We start from the raw sequence: 22,196 nt of genomic DNA on the forward strand, positions 1-22,196 counted from the left end.
TAAGGAGGTCCTGCTCTATTTGATTTAATACTTATAAAATATATATTTTTTAATATTAATATTTATGGTTTATATATATAAAATATGATTTTTTATTAATGTAAAATTTATTTATTAAACTAATTTGATTTGTATAATTTTTTATTAATATAAATTTTAATTATTAAATTAAATATAATTAATTATATATAAATAATTATAATATAATATAAGTTAAAGGACTTGAATTTTTCAATTTACTTAATAGAGTGATAGTAAATTGAATTGCTTTGAGTTATACAAAATATTTTATTAATATAAATTTTAATTATTAAATTAATTTAGTTTGTGTGATATATATTAATTATTTATGGTTTAAGATATTGAATTATTGAATTGCTTTGAGTTATAAAATAATTATTAAATTAATTTGATTTGTGTAATATATATTAATTATATATGGATTAAGATATTCTGATTTAAGGATATATAATTTGTTAAAATTATTTAGAGATTGTAATTAATTTAGTGATACTAATTTATATTCATGATTAGATTTTGGATTGTACTTAGCTTAAGTCACACCAACCTTTACTCATGGTTGGATTTGGGATCATAACTAGTGTGAGCCACACTAATACATATTCATGGTTGGATTTATGCCTTCCGGGTTGTGAACTAACGATCTTTGTACGCAAAGTACTTTAACAAAACACCTTTGTACCGCAAAGTACTCTAACAAAACACCTTTGTACCGCAAAGTACTCTAACAAAGGTGTACATACTCTACCACCCAATGGATGTGAATTTGTGACTATTTAAAAGGAGACACATGTTCTTAATTGTTAAGGCCCCTCAAACTATTATATGAAGTGATGTATAAGTAGTAGTGGATCAAAAGCTACATGGGTAACATATAAGTCCTTGTTGAATTTGAAACACCATGGAGTAACATATAAATGGTTGAATATGAATATAAATCGCTAAATATGAATTGTTTCAAATCCAACAACTTATATCTCACCCCACACATGACATTAATATACACTATGAAATGATTATAAAAATGACATAATTTAATTGTGCTATTTTTGTCAAAATTCTACAATACAATTTTTGGCTAATTTGTAATTTTTTATTATTTAAAATGCATAAATTAATTCAACATCTTGAAATATTCTTAAATAAGATTTTACAAAGGTTTTTGTCTAACTATTATACATTTTGAAATTTTTGGTGACAAATTTTTGGGGTCACTCAAATTATAAATTCATAACTCAAATTATAAATTCTAACAAAAACTTACCAAATTCTAAACAAATTAAACTAGAAAAGAAGCCAAAAACTCTTCGAAACATATAACAAATAACTACCCCTCTTTATCGATTATACAACCTACGCTTACCATTTCAACTTAATAATAAAAAGAAATATTCCCACAAAATTTCCAACCGACCTTCAAAAAGTAAAAAACACGCTTTATTAAACACCCACAGAAATATACATACACCTGAAACAACTACTAAACTATAAATATTAATAAAGACGTGGAACAACGTCCTATCACACACCTGTCTGAAAATGGAATGTAATGAGAGTTCTATGTATGAATTATCATTTCTTACAACGTCACCATCCGGGAAGCAATTAATTTCCCAATATTGCGGAAATATCTCACGCTACCACCTGAAACGAGGATCCTCAGATGTTTCGCTCGTGGCTTACGTTTCCCCCACAAGCTTAAATCGGATTAGAAATCCTCCCTGATATTAGGCGACCCTTCCTCCTCAAGTCCGCTTATTGGCGGATATCAGCCCCATGGCATCTCTCACCGTCTTGCAGGGCGGCGCAGTCCGTGCCACCACTGGATTAAACTTCGATTCCTGCAATCTCTCACTTTTTGCCGCCGTAAACGAGCCACGATGCCTTCGCTGCGGCGGCAACAGAACGCGCAACGGTTTTTTGGGACAAAAATTAGCTTTCAAAACCCGTTCCAATCCTCCATGTGTGAAACTCACTTTCCTACGGGTTAACAATTACCTCGTTTTTAACTGAACGCTTTAAATTTCAGGGAATTCAAGGCAATTTAAAGTAATTTAAGAGCTCAGAGTTTGGAAATTGCAGGCCATTCGAGGACCCCGGTGGCACCGGTTTCGTCACTTAACGGACGGAACAGAGACGACAGAGGTAATGATGTCGTAACTAAAGAGGCACTGCAGAAGTACCAGTCGGAGCTAGCGACCCAAATTTCATCGGGGAAATTTACGGTCGAAGACTATAAGTATGTTTTCCTTCTGAAGTATACTTTCTAATAGTAAATTAGGTTGTATTAAACTTGGTAGTATGTTCTACGCAATTCTGTTCAGATAAACCGAAGCAAGTTGCACCTGCCTTCATAGCGATGCCAGGGTAAGTGATGTTTGCCTTAAATACATACTAAAATTCCAATATGTGGCTTTGTGGTCTAGTTGCAAGTTGAAACTTAGATTGCTTGCCATGCCGATGACCCAGATTTAAAACTTGGCGGCAATGCAGTAGACCAATTCTTTTCAATGTGTGAGGCTGTGTTAATGCGATGAAGAGTGGTTGTGTACTCATGCAGAGCTTTTGTTAACGGTTCTCCTTATGCCAATGCAATGTATGCAGATGAGGCCAAGTGCAAGTCATGGGTGACTTGGACAGGATAGATATCTCTCAATAGCGCCTTCGTAGACGAAAATCATTGCGTCGGAATGCTGATATTGTAAGGAGCACCACTTTCTTCAGTCAAAAGGGCTTTGACTATACTAGAACATATTGAGCTTGAGGTCCACGCGTTCCCTGACTGTTACTGTCCTTGTCATAATTACTTCCCATCCTCTTTGAATATCTAGCCATGCTGGTCTTTATTCGTCGGCTGCCCACCACAGGCCTGCCCTCTGTGAGTCCCTTATGCCTCAATGAGGGCCTGAGGACAAATCATTTGCTTTGAATTTAACTTTGGTTATTCACTCTGCATAGTGTAATTCTATTGTTGTTATTCAGGAGAATAATGGTTCCCGAAACCCTAAAAATTTGTCCCCAAGGTATTGCATGGGGTAATGAAAACATTTTTGAAGAAACCCTGTTGAAATTTCTATTTCAGAATATTAGTTTATTTGTGATGTATAAACATTGTTGAAAGAGAGAAGAAGGATCAAAAGGAACCACCAATAAACCCTAAATCAACATGAACCATAAGCATCTCATTAAGGGTATAGAAGATGAACCCATGAACAAGTGAAACACAAGATATGTTGTCCATAACTTAAAGAATCATGCTTATTGGACAAATAATGAATCACTATGAATTAATATGATGAGATGATACAAATAAGAATTTGAGTTGTGTATTTATACACAGTTCAAATGAGGTGTCGTTTAAGAAAGGAGTTATGGGTCCCATAAACAAAGAGACACATTCCAATGTGTGACTAAGCTGGCCTAGTAACAAATGTAAAAATTACAATAAGAAGAAGGGTGCTTAACCACAAATGACCACATGTGAAGTTTACCATCATTCCACAATCACCCTAAGCATGGGCCATGAAGAAGGATGAATAAACTACAACTTGGCTTACGTGTTACCGGAAAACTGATGCGAACTGAATAACTTTTGAATACTCTTTAACCAAGCCTCTGTTTGTGTTCTAGTTTCAGTTCCGCCAAAGGAGGGAGGTTCAATATTTCTCAATTTCTTCATTGCAGTATCCCCCCGCTTAAGAAATTTTTTCTCATGCTCATCCCCCACCTCATTTGGCTTTCTTGGTCATTTCTCTGGTGGGATCCATGGATTGAATTCTCTGGCTTATCCCCCTGATGGCTGTTAAACTGTTTCTTGTGGTATTTGTCGTGATTTTCTTCTTCATCATCCCCATGGTGTCCACCCCATGACACTGGTTCACTGTTTAATATAGCCTCTGATCCCATTAATATTTTTCCTCGGACCTTCATCTGGCTCTGAATTCCTCATAGTGTTTGATTAACATATTCATCCGTAGGTCTTGACCCATGGTGTTTTCCTTCATTGTTTATGTTTTCATCCCTTTCACCATCCCTACTTCTCTTTGTCCTGGACATGATGTTCTTCTATTGATTCTGACTGATGGGAGAGTAGTATGAGTTCCTGCAGGATCGAATGAGGTGAAACCATTGTTATTTTTTCATCTCAATTCTCTAATTACTTCTCCCAGATGCTTGAGTATTTGCAACCGAGAACTGATATCACAACCATTGCGCCTTCTTGGCACCATACATATTCATACTCAAAATTTTATACTTTTTGTTTTGATTTATATTTTGATTTAGTTCGACGTGTCATTTTATCCTCATCAAGGAGACATGACAATGCCACCTCACTATTATTTGTTCATCTATGTGGCTCAAGAGGTGTAGGAGGAGAGGTTTACAATGTTGTGTTCGAGTAAATGCTGAAATTCTTGAGAAGTTGTTAAGAATGTTGAACGCTGAAAACCACCCCCATTGGTGTTTCCTATATGTAAGGACCAGTCCATCAAAGCACAAAGCAAGTTTGGGATCATAAGCTATGTGCTAAAGAAAGATAAATCATTAGGGCAAAAGGTGCACTAGAGAGGTGGAAAAAGCAGCCGAGGAAAGGAGTAACTCATGCCACCACAATTGCTCCCTGTTTACATCATTGCACTCACGATGGGTCAACTTGGGATATGTCACTTCCCTTGGGGTCTGGAAACACCTAATAGGGTTGTTAACCTAATCATCCCTAACATAAGTGAGGTAACTTGTTTATAGGTTTTGAGTTAGTTAGACATTTGAAAGTGAGTTTTATGTGAAGTATTTTTGTGCCCTTAGCATTAGATATGGTCCATTATGATGCTTTAATGGTTTTATGTCCCTAATGATGTTGATCTCACTTGATCTTGAGAGGTTTTGTTCTGGTGGTATCACACATGCAGCAAGGATCCCTTGAGGGATAGTTTGACTCCTCCCTAGCACCTTCAAGGGGGTACTTTGCTCTGTTATGAGAGTAGATATGGTCTTGTGGCCCCAACATTGCCCCTCCAAAGATGAGCGTTGGGCCTTGAGCAACTTTGACATGCTTCTATACCTATTGATGTGCTTCTAGATGCTGAAACATTGAGCTTGAAAGCTTGGGCATTGGACTATTTGATGTTGTGCCCAGATGGACCCAAGACTCCCCTAGCTAGCCATGACACTGTGATGGACAATGCCTTGTTTCAGAGTCCAGATGAGGATGGTTGTCACTTAGATGACTTGGGAGGAATAGCACATGATTTCTAATGCCAATGCTTGCCCTATATGGTGCCATGTCACTCCTACATGCCTTTGAAGGGTGAAGTAAGCCTCTTTTGGGATGACGTCATGGTGGAGGAGGTGCCTTTTGGAGATGTACACATGCACTTTGAGGTTTTCTTAGAGTGAGGAGCACTCTTGGACCATTGCCTCACTTACTTGATACATTATTGACCATTTTGGAGGATGATTTCATGGTGAAAATCACTTTTCCCCACACACGTGGGCTATTTTTGGCATATTATTATGTTTTAGAGCTATCTCAAGGTTGGCTTGTGACCTTTGACCTAGTTGAACACTCAAGTAAACTTGTTTTAGGGCTTTTGCTTGTAAAATTAGTAAAGTGAGACTTGGTTGCCCTCATATAAATAGAGGGGAGTTTCACTCACTTATTCATCATGATCATCCATCACACTTCTCTCTCTTTACAAGTGCAAACTAGCTATTGTTGTCTTTTCTACTTGGTTGTAATGTAGTTTTATGGAGCGAATTGTTTTTTGAGGAGAAATTTTGCATGAGGAGACTTCTTTGGGATTGATTGAAGAGATTCTTGTGGATAATGTGAATTAGGGTTTCTATGTGTGCCATGTAAAAATTGCCATAGTTTCCTTGAAATCTTGATTCTTCATGGCATTTAAAATTGTTTTCCTTGAATCCTTCAAGAGAACTTTGATATTTGAATCTCTTGAACTTAAAATCTCCCATCTAAGGAAGTCACTAGCGTTTCTGAGGGGATATTTTTGCTCTCCCACCCTCTTCATCAAGGTCTTCTTGATAGATTTTTCCCTAAAGTACTCCATTGCTCAATTAGATCAAGGCACTAGTCTAGTAGGTGTTGATCAACATTCTCTTTATACATATTTTTTTCTCTCCTCTCTAATTTCTAGGTATCTAGGATTAGTGTTAGTGTTTCTCTTGAAATTGTATTTAATAGCAATTTTCTTTTGATGTGTTATTGCTCTCTAGATAGTGATTGCATTTAATAACTTGGAAAAGGCAAAATCTAGCATGACTGCATGATAAAACCTTATAACTAAGGCTGGAATCATCTCTTTTATGGCTGTTTTATGCATATTTCAGCCATAAAAACTCACTTTCCTAACGTAAACCTTGCATGCCTAATTGATAGCTTTGTTCCTTTATTGATCTTATGCTTGAAAGGCGATTTCTTCTAGCTGTTTTATGACATTACATACCATATCATTGAATATCTCTCAAACCCTATCTTATAACAGCTCACTAATCTATCTGAGAGGCCTAAGGAAAGAGTACTGGAACCCTGGTAAAGATAATCTTAGCCCTCTAGGCTTTGCCAATACCTTCTCCTAATCATTAGACCCTTCATCACCCTAAATCGTTCTTGTTGAATATCATTTAGGTGATCTTTATAGGGAAGCCTCCCTTGTGAAATTTAACTCACCACTAAACAACTGGAGAAAGGCTGTTGAGGGTGACAGTGGTGGCCTAGCTCTTGTTGCCATAAGGTCTAGATTTTCCTAGTGAGGCTTTGTGTTAGGCCTGCTAGATTTTGTGGTAACATAGCCTAACACCATATTGAAATGAACAGAAAAGCATAAAAGAAACAAAATTGAGCATAAATGATAGGTATATACTACTGAATTTGAGATTTCCTATCCATGTAAAACTAGTATATACTAAACACATTATTACATGCTCTCTTCCAAGCCAAATGGTCTCCTTACATAAAGTTTCATATTGTTATAACATAGAAATACTGCGAGCTACATCCCAAGGGCTTAATGTATGTAGCATAATGGTCAAGTACACATAATCCAGTCATGGACTGGCTACACCCTTCGAAAACAACTTACATTGCAGGTACATAATGTTCTATTTTACAGAACCTTTCAGCATAATTACAGATCTTGCTGCTCGGCATCCTAATCAAGAGAGATCATACATCTATGCTTATTATTAGAAATAAGCTTCAACATTCTAGTTCAACATCAATGGATCTGCTAATACAGATTAAAAACAACGGAAGAGATGACAATGATACCATATGTCAACACAAGTGCTGAAGTTAACAACTTGCTATCACATCTTGGAATAAAATGATAGAAAGTAGGGACATAGAGCAGGACCAGAATTGCTTGCCTCCATTCTGCCCTACCAATTGTGGTTACCTCTACCACCACCTTTGTCTCGGTTTCTTCCTTTGTGCCTTCCTATGAATGCTTCTTGTGGGCTATCACTGTCATTCTTCCTTAACCTTGGTTCTTTCTGGATCAACAAACCTACGGCTTCGTGGAAAATGGAAGTTTCATTTTGAGAAGATATGTAAAATTATGTGACAAAATTCTGATCAATTCTGTCTTTAATTTCAGTATCAATTGCCGATAACTCATTCTTCAATTCTAGCAATTTCTGGACATGTTTTGTGACGTAATCAGACAAGTCATCTTCAAATTTATTATTTTATTTTGCAACAATAAATTGCAAAGCTCATTAGATGTTTCATACGAACCTTTTGATTTCTGCCATACTTAAACACTAGCGCTAAGTCCTCTAATTTGAGGAAGAATGTGATCCTCAAGAGAAAAAGTGAGAAGTGGTACAACATATTTCTTTTTCTTTTTTCTAATCATTTGTCATAGGAACTGGGTTTAGAATTTCTACAGTGACTAACTCCCAAAGATCATGATAGAAAAGGATTTGCTCCATTTTCTGTTTTAATGCCAAGTAATATTTATCATTCACGTTGGGAGTTTCAGGGATCATAACATTGTTAATATTGGTCAAATATGCTTAGAACTCTGGAAAATAATTCACCTTAATACACCAAAAGGATTCTACTTATGGCTCCAATACATAGCAAAAAACCTTATATTCTGGAAAATTATTCCACTTGTAACTCCATTAAAAAACTGTTAAGAATGACAAGGGTTTTGTAGTTGCTAATTTCAAAGGGTTGGAAAACAAAGTTTGCATTTTAAAATTTGCAGAGGATACACTTTATATCACTTCAAACATCATAATGGAGGATTACTGCTGCTTCTTAGATCTTCAAGAATAAAATGTGTTTGAGAATTTTCTGATGTACCTTCTCAGGTTTCCAATGTTTGTGGGTTGATTTGAGCTCTGAAATTACTGTTTGAGTCCTTTCTTCTATGGACACCAGCCAGGATTATTACTATAGCACAATAGGCCACATACATATTCACAGGTTAGGGGTGAAACTGGGATCGAATCTTATCTATTACAGCTGCTGGTATCTTTGATTGGATAGTGGCTGCCATCAATTTGTCAATATTCCTTCGAACTCTTAGACCCCGAAGTTTGCAGTCACCAGGTTGATGCTGCTGCCTTTTAGCATTCTCAATACACAGGTTTCTTGGAGAATTCTGTGCTGTCATGGGACTAGCCTTATGTTGCTGCGGGTATGTCTTCAATAACTTGAATATATGTCACCTTTACAGTCAACTGCCAATTTCTACTCACCAGCCATAGTTGCAGGTGTTCTTTGTTGATTGTTGATTGGAGTAGAGAAGGAAGGGTTCTGCTTGCCTAGGTGCCAAGGCCAGCAGAGGGGCCCACAAGACAACCACTTAGCATAATATTAATTCATTTAACTATTTCCTAAATTTGGACTTAGGAAAAATTTAAATTCTTAAAGTCAACATATGATTCAATCCCTCCATCAGGTTTTAATCTCAACCATTGAAAGTGTTGGTGGGGCCTAAGGTCAAATTATAAGAGGAGATACACTGCAGTAGTGGCCAGTCAGAAGAGGGCACAAGTGTGTGTTGTCTAAGCAAAGAGGATTAGGGTTTGAGCAGCTAAGCAGAGTTTCAACAACGGAGGGGGAGAGTGAGAGAGGGGGCCAATCAGCCCTAGCTCAGCAGCTTCAATTCCATACCATCCGCACGTTCACGCAGGAGAATACTGAGTTGTGTGTCCATACAGCTTGAGCAGGGCATCGAAAGGCCATACTGCGCAGCCGTACGACAAAGCAAGTGCACATGAGGGGGTTCAATTTCTCCTTGAGGAGTTGATCTGTGATTTTCTGTGGTGAAAGGGAAGTATTTCCTTGTTTTAAATTTTCTGAACTTGAAGATTAGCCTAGCTGAAGATAATATAAGACACACAATTTGCAGGTTTTCCCTGGAGTTGGGGTTTCTTGGGTATATCTTGTGTTCTATACACTGAATGTGTTTGCCTTCAGCTTTTATTTAATTTCCGCTGTGCATGCCATAGTTATAAAACTTAGTGTATTTGTAATTTAAGTTTCTAGAATAGCAATTATTTTTATTTCTGGTTGCACACTTAGAAAATTACAAATTAGTTGCTGGGATTTAAGGAAATCTAACATGGTATCAGTGCTGGCCTCTGGTTGAAGACCAAGCACGCTTTTTGTCTTCAAGAGCAGGTTCTGCGATTTAGAGGGAGCGAGTTCACCATTTCGACTTGGCTGTTAGGGTTTCTGGGGAATGCAAATTGAAGGATGGTGTATTAGGGCTTTAGATTTGAGGATAGGTTGGATAGTGCATCCAACTTCTGCTAACGGCGTGAGAGAATTGCTGTGGTGTTGGAGAGAATTGTTGATAATTTCCCAACTGCACCCAATGACCCTTAGCAGTTGGTTGCACATAACTGATGAGATGCTAAGGCAAGAACGATCATCTTGGAGGGAGTCAAAGACCACATTATTCCTCATTTGATCGGGAAAGAAAACAATCGAAGCCATGTGGACAACCATTATTGGCCTTTATTAGGGTTCAAGCGAGCCCAGGAGGCTAGTACTAAGGGACAAGGTCATGTCCATTAAAATGACCAAGTCAGGCTATGTGGTGTCTTTCCTAACTAAGTTTACCCAAGTTAGGGACGATCTAGCTGGTGTGGGCGAGACAATTTGAGATAGGGATCTGGTGAGTTTTGCCCTGGTGGGTTTCATTACATCATATGCAATTATGTAGAAAGAAAAATATCATCAACAATGCAATGAAACATAAAGGAACAATAGAATAAAAACATTTACACATAGTTGCAAAACCCCACAAGGGGGAAAACCCTTTCAAATTCTTCTTTTTATTAGATTGTCATAAAATGTTCAGCAAAGAGAGAGTACAAAATTCCAGTTCTATAATCACAAAATTATCTAGCAAAACCAACCAAACAATATCCAAAAATATGAGCCCAACAACAATACTAATCATAGTTAACTTTCCCAGCGTGCGGTCATCTGCAGTCAACTGTCACCTGAATTTGCAGTCACCTATCAGAAGAAACCCTAAGTCCTGGACGCACGCAACAAACGATCATGCGTGTGGCTGAAGTGTCTTGCCCGCACACACAAGCTTGCATGTGAGTAGCTGCAGCGGAAATTTCTTTGTAGCATCCCTTCGGTTGCAGACAAAAACCCTATTTTGCACATGCAAGCTTCAGACGTACAATCTTAGACCTGTATGAACCATTCTCCACTAACCAACTTCTGACCTGTGTGAGCTAAACCAAAGAAGAGAGAAGAAGAGAATGCTTGATGATGATTTCCAAATGAGGGTCACTTGACTTGTATTTATAGCCATCCAAGGGTGTCCAATTTCCTTTTAGGGCTGACCTGTCCTTTTGTGCACATGTGGGTTTCCATAACAAAATTATATTTTTCTTTAACCAAATTAATTTCCTCCAAGGGCTAGGAGGGGTCTTTTTTGATGAGAAAGACTATCCAAAGGAGTGAATTTGTCCCTGTGTTGCCAAATTAACAATCTGTGCTATAGAGAAGCGTCCAGACTGGGAGCATTTATGGGTGACTATGTCCAAGAAGAGATTCACAAACAAGCTCAGTTTGGGTCTCGTGCTAAGACTGAAGATGAGGAGAGCTTTGCCCTAGCCAATAAAGGGGCAAGTCAAAAGGAAAAAAGGGAAGTGGTGGTGGGGAGCTGGACTCCAAGGGTGAGAAGAAGAAGAAATAGTCTTAGCAAGATCAAGTGACTTTTATGCCACCAGTTTGGGCACTATGTTATTAATTTCCCGAGCTGGAAGAAAGGGTCCAAGAAGGACCAAGTAACAACCTTTATAGAGATGGATGAGTTCTCTTCTCATTTTGAGAAGGAGTTCTCACTCATTGCTTGCATGGCAAGCTTAGTGGCTACTAGTTTATGGTATGTAGACAACGATGCTTCTTGTCACATGACAGGGAACAAGAACTGCTTCAACACATTGACAAAAAGGGACATGCAGTTCGACATTGAGATTGGAGATGATGGGAAGTATTGGGCCGAGGGCACTGGTACAATTAGATTTGAGAGGGAGTCTGGAAACTCTCTTTATCTCAAAGATGTCCTTTACATACCAAGGCCCAAGAAGAACCTCATTTCAGTTTCAGTTTTGGAAGATAAGGGGTATGAGGTGACCTTCAGACAGGGTAGGGTTATAGAATTGTCAAACTCCAAGGTGGCTAAGTAGATTGGGGTTAGGCATAAGAGCATGTACATATTGCAGTTTTAGATAGCTGCAACATTAACTAGCAAAGGGAGTCGTGACTTAGGCAGGGAGCTTGGGGACTTATGGCATAGGTGCATGTGGCGTTTGCACAATGATGCGCTGAAGATTCTCAAGGAGATAGCGATAGGGTTGCCTCAGTGCAATGTGGACTAGCATGAGTTGTGCAAGGGCTAACACTTGGCAAGTATGCCAAAACCTCTTTTCCTAGTAGAGACAACATGGCCAAGGGCATCTCGAGTGTTGTTTGGTAAGATGTTTGTGGTCCCTTCTCTTTAGTATAACTTTCAGGGTACAAGTATTATGTCACCTTCATAGATGATCAATCGAGGAAGACTTGGATATTTTTCATGAAGAAGGATGAAGTCTTCTTAAAGTCTTTGAAGTTTAAGTCCTTGGTTGAGAACCAAACTGGCAAGAAGATCAAGGGGCTGAGGTCTGATAATTGTGGGGAGTACACCTCAAACACATTCAAGGAGTTATGTGCTAAGGAGGGCATTAGGAGGGAGTTGACTACACCATATAAACCTTAGTAGAATGGGGTGGCAGAGCACAAGAATAGGGCCATAGTTGGAGCGACCAAAGCCATATTGCATGACCACAGAATGCTTAAGTTTCTTTGGGCTAAGGCATGCAATGCAACAATGTTTTTGCAGAACTGGAGCCCACATAGAGTGTTGGGGCGAGTTACAGCAGAGGAGGCTTTTATCAAGAAGAAACCGGATGTGTTACATTTCTAGATATTTGGCAACTTGGTGTACTACCATGTACCAGCAGAGAAAAGGAAGAATTTGGAGCCCACAATCGAGAAGGGCATCTTTGTGGGCTACAACGAGACATCCAAGGTGTATAGGGTCTATATACCAACACTCAGGAAAACAATGATCAGGAGATATGTGAAGTTTGAGGAAGAAATGGCTTTGAGGAAGTCCTTAGAGTGTGAGCAGACTACTGTACAGCAAGACGAGCAACAAGCTCCTAAGCAGGAGGCTCAACCAACACCTCAGAATACAACTGTACATGTTGATGGGCAGGCTGAGCAGCATGAGGATGAGGGGGACACGTAGTTGAAGGAGAGAGTGGATCCCACTTAGGCAATGACTCCCAACACAAGGAGGAGGGTGAGATGGGTAGAGTAGTTGATCCAGGAGGCGCAAGAGCGAGCTCCTAGCACATCAGTTCGACAGAGCAAACAACCACAGAGGCACATAGGGTATATGGCACTTATGACAAAGTTGTTGGATGCGAGTCTTCTAGTTACCAGGAGGCGACCACTTAGCAAGTGTGGAGAGATGCCATGGTGGAGGAGTATGCCTCCATCATGAAGAATGATGTCTGGGAAGTGATGCCAAGGTCAGAGGGAAAATTTGTGGTGGGATCTTGCTGGGTCTATAAGATTAAGCATGGGGATGATGGGAGCATCGAGAAATACAAGGCAAGATTTGTGGCAAAGGGATTCTCGCAAATAGAATGGATCAACTATGATGAGACATTTGCCCTAGTGGCCAGATATTGGTATGTTAGGGCCATTATAGCCATTGCAGCTTAGATGGGGTAGATGATCCACCAGATGGACATTAAGACAACATTCCTCAACAGGGTTGTTGAGGAGGAGATTTATATTGAGCAGCTAGAGGGGTTTGAGACTTGCGGCAAGGAGACACACGTATGCAAACTCAAGAGTGCCTTGTATGGGCTCAAACAAGATCCACGAGCGTGATATGCTCATATTGAAAATTATCTTTAGAGATTGGTATTCACCAAGAGGAAAGTGGACCTCAACCTCTACTACATTGTTGTTGGAGGTGAACCACTTGTTCTGGTGTTATATGTGGATGATCTGATTTTAATAGGCATAGATAAGCTCATTCAAGAGTGCAAGAGAGATCTTACAGGGGAGTTTGAGATGAATAATATGGGGCTGATGCGCTACTTCATTAGATTGGAGTTTTGATAGGGAGATGGGGAGATCTTCTTGGGGCAAGGCAAGTGCACCCTAAAGATTCCGAGGAGATTCAACATGCAGGATTGCAGACCCATGACCACCCCTCTAGTCACAAACTGGAGTAAGGTGGAAACATCTAGATTAGAGCCAATAGACCCCTCACTTTACAGGTAATTGATAGGTTCACTTATTTATCTGGTGAACACATAACCATATATATGTTTTGTAGTTAATTCTTTGAGCTAGTTTATGGTTGAGCCTACTAGAGCACATTGGGTTGCTGCCAAGCACGTATTGAGGTATCTCAATGGAACAATAGAATATGGGTTGTGGTATAGATAGGTTGATGAGTGAGGCTTGAAGAATTTACTGATGTAGATTGGGTAGAGAGCTCCACAGATAGGAAGAGCACATTAGACTACACATTTAGTGTTGGATCAACAATTGTTTCTTGGTTCAGCCGGAAGCAAAGATCAATTACATTGATCTCAACGAGGCTGAGTACATAGATACTAGTTTGGTAGCATGCAAAGTCATTTGGTTGGGGAAGCTGCTTGTGGGCTTGTTTGGGAAAGAGTTGGAGCCCACTGTGATGCACTGAGACAATTAGAGTTGCATCAAACGCTTTGAGAATTCAGTGTTTCATGATTGCTCCAAGCAATTCAGGATTCACTATCATCACATCTGGGATATTGTTCAGAGAGGTACAACTAGACTACTGTACATACTTGACCAAGGCATTGCAAGGAGCAAACAACAAACATTTTGACCAAGGCATTGCAAGGAGCTAACAACTAACAATCTGACCAAGGCATTGCAAGGAGTAATTTTGTTTACCTCAGAGACAGGTTGGTTGTTGTGCAGAACAACTTCCTCTCTAAGAGGAGCAAACACTAAACATTATGACCAAGGAATTGCAAGGAGCAAATTTGTTTACCTCAAAGATAGGTTGGCTGTTGTGCAGAACAACTTCCTCTCTAAGAGGGAGTGTTGATTAGATAGAGAAGGAAGGATTCTGCTTGCCTAGGTGCCAAGGTCAGCAGAAGGACCCACAAAACAACCACTTAGCAGAATATTAATTTATTTAGCTACTTCCTAAAGTTGGACTTAGGGGAAAAATTTATATTCCTAAAGTCAACTTATGATTTAATCTCATCCCTCCATCAGGTTTTAATCTCAGCCATTGAGAGTGTTGGTGGGGCCAAAAGTCGAATTATAAGAGGAGTTAGAGGCCGTAGTGGCCAGTCAAAAGAGGGCACAAGTGTGTGTGTTGTCTCAACAAAGAGGATTAGGGTTTCAACAACTAAGCAGAGTTTCAATGACTAAGCAAGAGAGTGAGAGAGAAGGTCGATTAGCCCTAGCTCAGTAGCTTTAGTGTGACCGCACCATCCACACGTGTGCACAGGAGAAGGCCGAGTTACGTGTCCATACAACGAAAGTAGGGCACAAAAAGGCTATACTACACTGCCATACAATGGAGCAAGTGTGTAGGAGGGGGTTCAATTTCTTCTTGAGGAGTTGATCAATGATTTTCTGTGGTGAAAGGGAAGTATTCCCTTGTTGTAAATTTGATGAGGATAATAAAAGACACACACCATTTGCGTGTTTTCCCTGGAGTTGGGATTCGCTGGGTATATCTTGTGTTCTATGTATTCAATGTGTTTGTCTTCAAATTTTATTTGATTTTCACTATGCATGCCATAGTTAGAAAAATCAGTGTATTTGTAATATATGTTTCTAGAACAACTATTTTATTTTTGGTTGCACATTTGGAAAATTACAAATCAGTTGCTGGGTTTTAAGGAAATGTAATATTGATTGGAAGCTACCCTCTATAGTTTCTACTGAAGATAGACTATGTGGATAGATTATCCTTTGATGCCTTCAAAAGGGTTTAATTCATCATTTTTTAATGATGATTTACCTCTTCCCTTAGCAATTTCAATGTGCTAGCCTCACATGTAGATGTCTCCAAATGTGGTTGCCAATCTTTGAGTTGACATGATTCTTTTTAAATGCCCAATGCCATGCTTAGCGTGGTTCTGAGACCATGTTAAATTAAACTATTGAGAATATGTCAAGATGCAAAAGCAGGGTTGCGAGGGAGCGATTCCCCCCCTTCGAATTGCTCCTGGAGCGCGCTCCGAGCGGGAGCGAATCGAGAGCGACACGGGAGCGCACTCCTGAAATTCGCTCCGTCGCGCGCCCACAAATTTTTTTTTCACTCCTTGGTTTTCTTGACAAAAGTTCTGTCACAAAGATGTTCCAAACGCAATTTTTTCAAAGAAACAAGATTTTTTGAGTAGGGCAACCTAATATTCAAGCTTATGGCCCTAGTATTGATATGCAATTCATGGTAATGTTAAATTCTTAAAAGTGACATTCTCTTTTATCTTTCATTTTCATCCTTTTACTTAAATTTTTAACATTACCATGAAATGATTCAGGATGTTTGAGAGTGGTTCAAACCTCATTGAACGTCATACGGAGAAAGTAGAATTTTAGATCTCCCTCAAAATCCAATGACTTATTAGCTTTTCAGGATTTCAGGATTTGGGGGATTGCAATGTTTCCATTGGATTTTGTCATGTACTAGGGTATGAAACTAGTATTTAATCAAGAGCACCAAGCCCTCTATGTACCTTCATGTTAGTGACATTGGTTGTCGAACTCTTCTGTCATGACCCTACTAAAAATGTACCCATCACTCAAACAAAATCTTGACTTGACATGCTACATTTTTTCTGTCTTATGTTAATTGCTTAGAGGGTGATGATAATGAAAAAGGTCTCAAGATAGGCAATGATTTTGATGATATGTAGCTATTTGTTGTAGCATGATTTTTTTGGATGCTAGAGGCCATCTAGAGCCTATTTGTTGATATATTTCTAGTTCAGAGATGGATTACACTCTTTGCTATTTTGGTTATGTGCACCCTTACTTTTCCCATAATGGTTTGAGAGCACTCAACTAAAAATTTGCCCATAATGGTGTTCAATTGCTTGTATATGTCCACTGTTTGCATGTATCTTGTATGTCAAGTTCTTGTGTTCTTAGTATCAAGAACCCAACCTCCAACCTCCTCCTCAATCTTGGTATCTGTAATGAACCTCCTCTCTCTTCTAGCTTCTTATTTTGCATCTCTTTTCTCTCTTTGAAATTTGGGAGGAATGGGTTGAATGTAGACAACAATTGAATGTTCAACAAAAGATTGGGCTAGAGAGTAGGAGGGTTGTGAAGACTCCTCCTCCCCTTGCGTCTCTCTAAGGAGCTTGACAAACCATTTTCACAAGGTAGATAATCAAATGCACTGAGTTTGAAGGGGAGGGTGAACAGGAAGTAAAGACATCACTAAAAGTTTGAATTAGAAGCAGGGAAGGGTGGATAGAAGAGAGAAGAGTGAGGGTAGAACTGAAGAAACAGGAAGCTCACTTCCTTGCAAACACAACAAGAGGGTTGAGAGGAGCCAACTAGAACAATATCGGAAAAGTGTTGAAGCTTGTGGTAGCTTCAAAAGGTCTTCTACATGAGCTTGGTGTCTTAACATGTAGGAGATGGTTAATTGCTTCTTTAGGTGCTTGCTTGGTGGAGTAAGTGATTTATGACTTCTTCCTAAGTCTAACTTAGGAAAAGTACAATAATTATTTATTAAAGTTAATTAATTATTGTGGACTATTAAGCTAAAGTACTAAAGTTAAATAATTTGATTATTTAAGTGACTTAGATATGATCTCAATCGTTGATCTCAAGTGAGGTGAGTTCTAATCTCAACTGCCAATCACTTAGGAGATTAGGGTTAGGGATTTGGATTAATGAAGATTATAAAGAGAAGCCTAAGGGAGAGGTGAAGACAGAAGATAAGAGACAACTATTGCATTTTGAGAAAGCAATTTTCTCAAAGAGGGAGAGAGCAACTTTCTCAAGAGTGAGAGGCTCATCTAGACTGAGAAAAAGGAAGAGTGCAAGACGACTTGGGAGTATTTCCAGGAGGTTGAGATTTGGAGATTGAGAGAGACTGAATCATTGAAGTGTGAAGGAGGATGCAAATTGGAGAGGCTGATTATCCAAAGTCGAATTGCTAGCGAGAGGTTGGCCGAGTTTCTTCAGGGGTTGATTTCCAGAGGGCCGAAATTCCTTGGGCCGAACTATTCCTAGTGGGGTCGAGTTACAAGTTCCAGTCATTGCATTTTTGTGTATATTCTCTCTATTGGTCAAAACCTAGATTTTCCTGAGATTATTGAATGAAGGGGAATTGTTATGAGTGTATATTTGTTGTTGTGATGTGATTGATCTTTTTTTTCTTAATCTGCTACATAATAATTTCTAGAAGTTAAAATATGAGTGATTTTATGTTTCAACAATATTGAAATTATTTGGGTAATAAAATAAATTTATGGGAATAAATAATTGTTGAGAGAAAATAAATCTAGGCCGATATTAGAAATTTAACAAAAAGGACACCCTCTAAACCATAAACAATGGGAACAACGATCAAGTTGTGAGGAGATAGAGGTTTCGAAAAGGAACTGAGAGAGAGCTCTTTATAGGAAAGAGTCACATAAAGTGAGACCACTACAAGAAGAACGTATATGGAGGTTTTATTGCGCCGAGAGGCGCTCTCTAGCCCAGTATGATAGAGATATTGTAGTGTAATGTTTAACATTTTGGCTAAGTCAAATTACATAAAAATAATAAAATAAATAAAATGATTAATGTAATGTATGTGAACCTTTTAACTCAGTAAAAAAAAATAAAAAATAAAAATAAAATAATAATAAAAAAAATGACCCATGGTATTGACACATAATATTGAGAACCATGGTATTCATGTGGAATATAGCCTATTTAAAGGGAAAAATTAAACTAGCCTAGATCCATCTTAACTCCAAATCTATCAAACGCTGAGAGGGACCAAATCTCTTGAGATACAAACCTCTTAGTGTGAAAAGAGATTTGAGCTCTTTCGGTGCTTGGTAGATTTGGAGTGAAGATGGATCTACGCTGGTATTTATATTATTTTTTATAATTAGTATATTGAAATTAAAATTTATAAATTTATATATATTTACAAACTTCGATATAATTTGTTTTATATAGCCATCATATATTCAAAATGTACATATATAATATATATTTAAAACTATATTCGAGTTTTATTTTTACAAATAATCAAAACTTTGATTGTCTAAGAGGTTGTATTCCTTGAACTTAAGGAAATGAGTTAATAACCCAAGACCTAGAGGCATTTGGCATGATTTGATGTTTGCCCCCTTATGTATCACTAGTGGGTTATTTTAGGTGGCTAGGTTTTGTTTACACATAATGATGTAGCTACATGTCAAGACCTATAGATTGTATCAACAAAGGTTACGCTAGTAGCCATGAGTATTGTAGCCTTTTTTCCTGCCTTTGAAATATATATATATATATATATATCCTTATTCCCGTAGGAGTAAAAAAAGGTTATATAACGTCTTGCCCTGCATTCCAAAGTAGGAAGAAAGGTTTTACATGTGTGTGTGTGTGTATTCGTTTTCCTACATTCGGAAAAAAGGTTATATAATGTTTTTTCCTACATTCTGTTGACCACTACGTGTCAACGACCCATAGCAGTACACCCCCTTTTCGCAAAAGGGATAGCGCCTGATCGATGTGTTCCTGCCATCCAGTTATCATCATCAGCCTGATCATGTTATATTGTAAACCCGGTTTGCATGTGTAAATTGTAAATAATCTCAGCAGATCCGTGTCATGTATGTAATTGCCTAGGTAAACCTAATTTTTTGGTGATGATCTACATTCTGGAAGGTTTTTTGTCTCACCGATCCATGATCGGCAGAGTTTTCCTTCAGCTTTACCCCAAAGCCGGAATGGATTTTGTCATTAGAATGTTAGGGGAGTCCTAGTGTGCTAGATCGAGTCTATGTAAAAATGATTTGGGAATAATCCTAACTATTTGGTTAGGTTATTTTATTACAAATTGCTTGATCTGCTAGATTATATTTGTGTCGCAGAACTGGGTAGTCTGTGAGGCTCTATATCAAATGGGTTTTCCCCCTAGAGATGTAAAAATGCAAAAATCATGATGTAAAATGTCTAGAGGGTTAGAAAAATAATTTATCCCCTCATAAGTCCTAGGTCCTTGGTAATTTTAAATTTTCCAAAGGCTAAATTCAAGGGTCCTTTAAAAAGTTAAATTTTCAAAGGTCCAGAGACTAAGGTTAATTGATTATTTTGCTAAATTTTATGCCCTTGGTCCCTAAGGTTAAGTCAAAGTCAAAATTTTGAGGAAATTAATTCAAAAATTTAATTTTTGAATTAATTAAAATGCATTTAATTGATAATTTCGAAATTTCCTCAATATTTAAAATTTCGACGGATGAGATTAAAAGAAGTTTTGATCCTCATCAACGGTCGAGATCGCTTTGACAAGGATCACTCGAACTAGTTGTTGGGAAATTTATTTTTAAATAGGGGGTCAGTTGTCATTTGAGATTATTCGATCTTTGAAAAGCTCTCTTGTAATCGTTTTTCATGTGCAATAAAGAAAGACTTTGGGGTTAATTTCTGCTTGTGTTACTCTTCGTGGAAATGTTGTAAGATGTTTTATTTTCATGCATAGATTTCTTTTCAGCCATTGATGATAGCTTTATGAAGAGTGATTTAAGCACAGGTATCTTGTTTGATCACTGGGGTTTGAATGGTAGTTTAAATTCTGAATATAATGGCAGGTATCTCCATTAAATCTGAATTTTATTGTCGTTTTCTCTCTCTATGTTAATGGTTGAATTGAGTTGTGCAGGGAATTTTTGATTTTGAGATCGTCAGGCGTTCGGGGAAGTTTTCAGTTGGACCAACCAACTCCCAATCAACATTTTCTGAAGGGCCCAGCTTGATTGAATCCCGGGCTTATCATTAGAAATTCCATTGTTGATGCATGAAGGGTTTTCTCTGAAGTACCTCACTTTAAATTTAAAATTTAAAAAAAAATGTGTGGCATAATGATAGATCTGGCTACTTAGAGCCTTTAGCTTGCAATTACTATAATTATTTAACTGGGTTTTTGGGGTTTTTAATTTCATCATTGTATATATTCTTTCTAGGTGCTTTGTTTTTGTCATCGCAGGTTGCAGATTTGAAGGGGAATTCTTGTTTGAAGCTAGATCTAGGCCTTGGAGGGTAAGATCTGGCCTCAGAATCAGCTCTTGCAGGGGTATTTATTTCAGATCTGGAAATTTTTTTGGGGTTTTCATCAGGCGAATTTGAAGCAGAAGGATTTAAAATTTTTTATTAAGATTTTTGGAGAGTTTTAAGGGTTTCCTGGGCCATTTATTTGCTGCTGCCTAGGGTTTCATTTTTACAGAAAAATGTCGAATTTCTTTTAAGGCGTAATGTGTAAAACTTATTCGCATTTCCTACAGCTACAACCTCCCCCATTCTCCTCCGTGCATCCCTTCTCTCTGTCGCCATCGAAACCTTGCCCATGCTGTCCATCTCACGCAGCCAATACTCATCTGCTGCCAACCCCTCCGCGCAGCTCCTTGCCCAAGCCGTCCAACTTGCAATCAAATATTCATGCAACCTTCATAACTGCTCCACGTGCTGCTTTGCTCCCATCTCCTCTGCGGCATCTCCATACACAGTCAACCCGCAGCTCCACTCCATCATGGCTCCTTGCTCGATTTTTTTTTTCTCTGCCGCCGTCGAACTCTTCGAACTTGCAAAAACCTGTGTTCTCCTCCCTGGACCACTTTTCCTTACGGTCCCCTTCTACGCATCTCTCTGCCATCGCATACCTGTCATCAAATCTGCGTTTCCTCTACTCCTACCCACGCATGTCTCTCCTCGCCCGATCATACTCTTCATCTGCGGTGCCCATTCGTTGGTTAATCCTCAACCTCAACATTTCCGTCCACCTGCAGCAATATTCCCTTCCCTTCCTCGTAGTTACACCTACGCTCCTCGGCAACCTGCCATCCTCACGCGGCTCCTTTCCAACTACACGCAGTCCCAATCCGTGGTTACATTGCTCCCCGTGTCACTCTTAGCTCCCTAGCCAAGCCGTCAGGCTCACCTGCACATACACATAGTAAAACAATGAAAATTTATTTATATATCCGTGGGTTAGGGTTCATTTTTTTTGATTTCATTTTTGTATTGTATATACTTTAGTTTAGTTTACGTATACATGTTTTAACTTTTATTAAATTAACATTATATTTAGGATTCATTAGGTTCCATAAAAAATTTTGATTTCTTTTTTGTTTTCATTTAGATTTAGATTTTTGTTTTATTTTGACTTTAAAAAAAAAAAATTTAGTTTAACACATTTAGAAGAAATTTACTTAAGAAGTAATCAAGTTGTTAAATTTAAAATTTTTTCTTTGTGCTAAAGGTAACGTTTGTCATTCCTCTATAGTTAAACTTGCATACTTTTTTTAAATCCAAAGATTAACTATTGAAGGTGGCGAAATTTTCCTGGATTTGGTTATCTAAGCAT

The 22,196-nt window shown here is 38.3% G+C and overlaps 1 protein-coding gene across 2 annotated transcripts in view; it reads left to right on the plus strand.

Annotated features, from left to right (window-relative positions):
- The window catches only part of CYP97A3 (cytochrome P450, family 97, subfamily A, polypeptide 3), a 173,742-nt gene that overhangs the window by 36,002 nt on the left and 115,544 nt on the right, over positions 1 to 22,196 (plus strand). Inside the window, exons 1-2 of one of the 2 annotated variants that reach the window (XM_089412074.1) lie at positions 1,631 to 1,984; positions 2,104 to 2,260. The exons of the other annotated variant lie outside the window; for it this stretch is intronic. Of the exons in view, the coding sequence (XP_089268200.1) occupies positions 1,798 to 1,984; positions 2,104 to 2,260 (344 nt within the window). The 5' untranslated portion in view covers positions 1,631 to 1,797. Of the gene's footprint in view, positions 1 to 1,630; positions 1,985 to 2,103; positions 2,261 to 22,196 lie in introns of those variants that run through there. 2 annotated transcript variants of the gene reach the window in all.

This window comes from Pinus tabuliformis, chromosome 3_1, assembly GCF_031772625.1.
Source record: "Pinus tabuliformis cultivar Carrire ecotype Pingquan chromosome 3_1, CPIR1, whole genome shotgun sequence".
In the NCBI taxonomy this organism is placed as follows: domain Eukaryota; kingdom Viridiplantae; phylum Streptophyta; class Pinopsida; order Pinales; family Pinaceae; genus Pinus; species Pinus tabuliformis.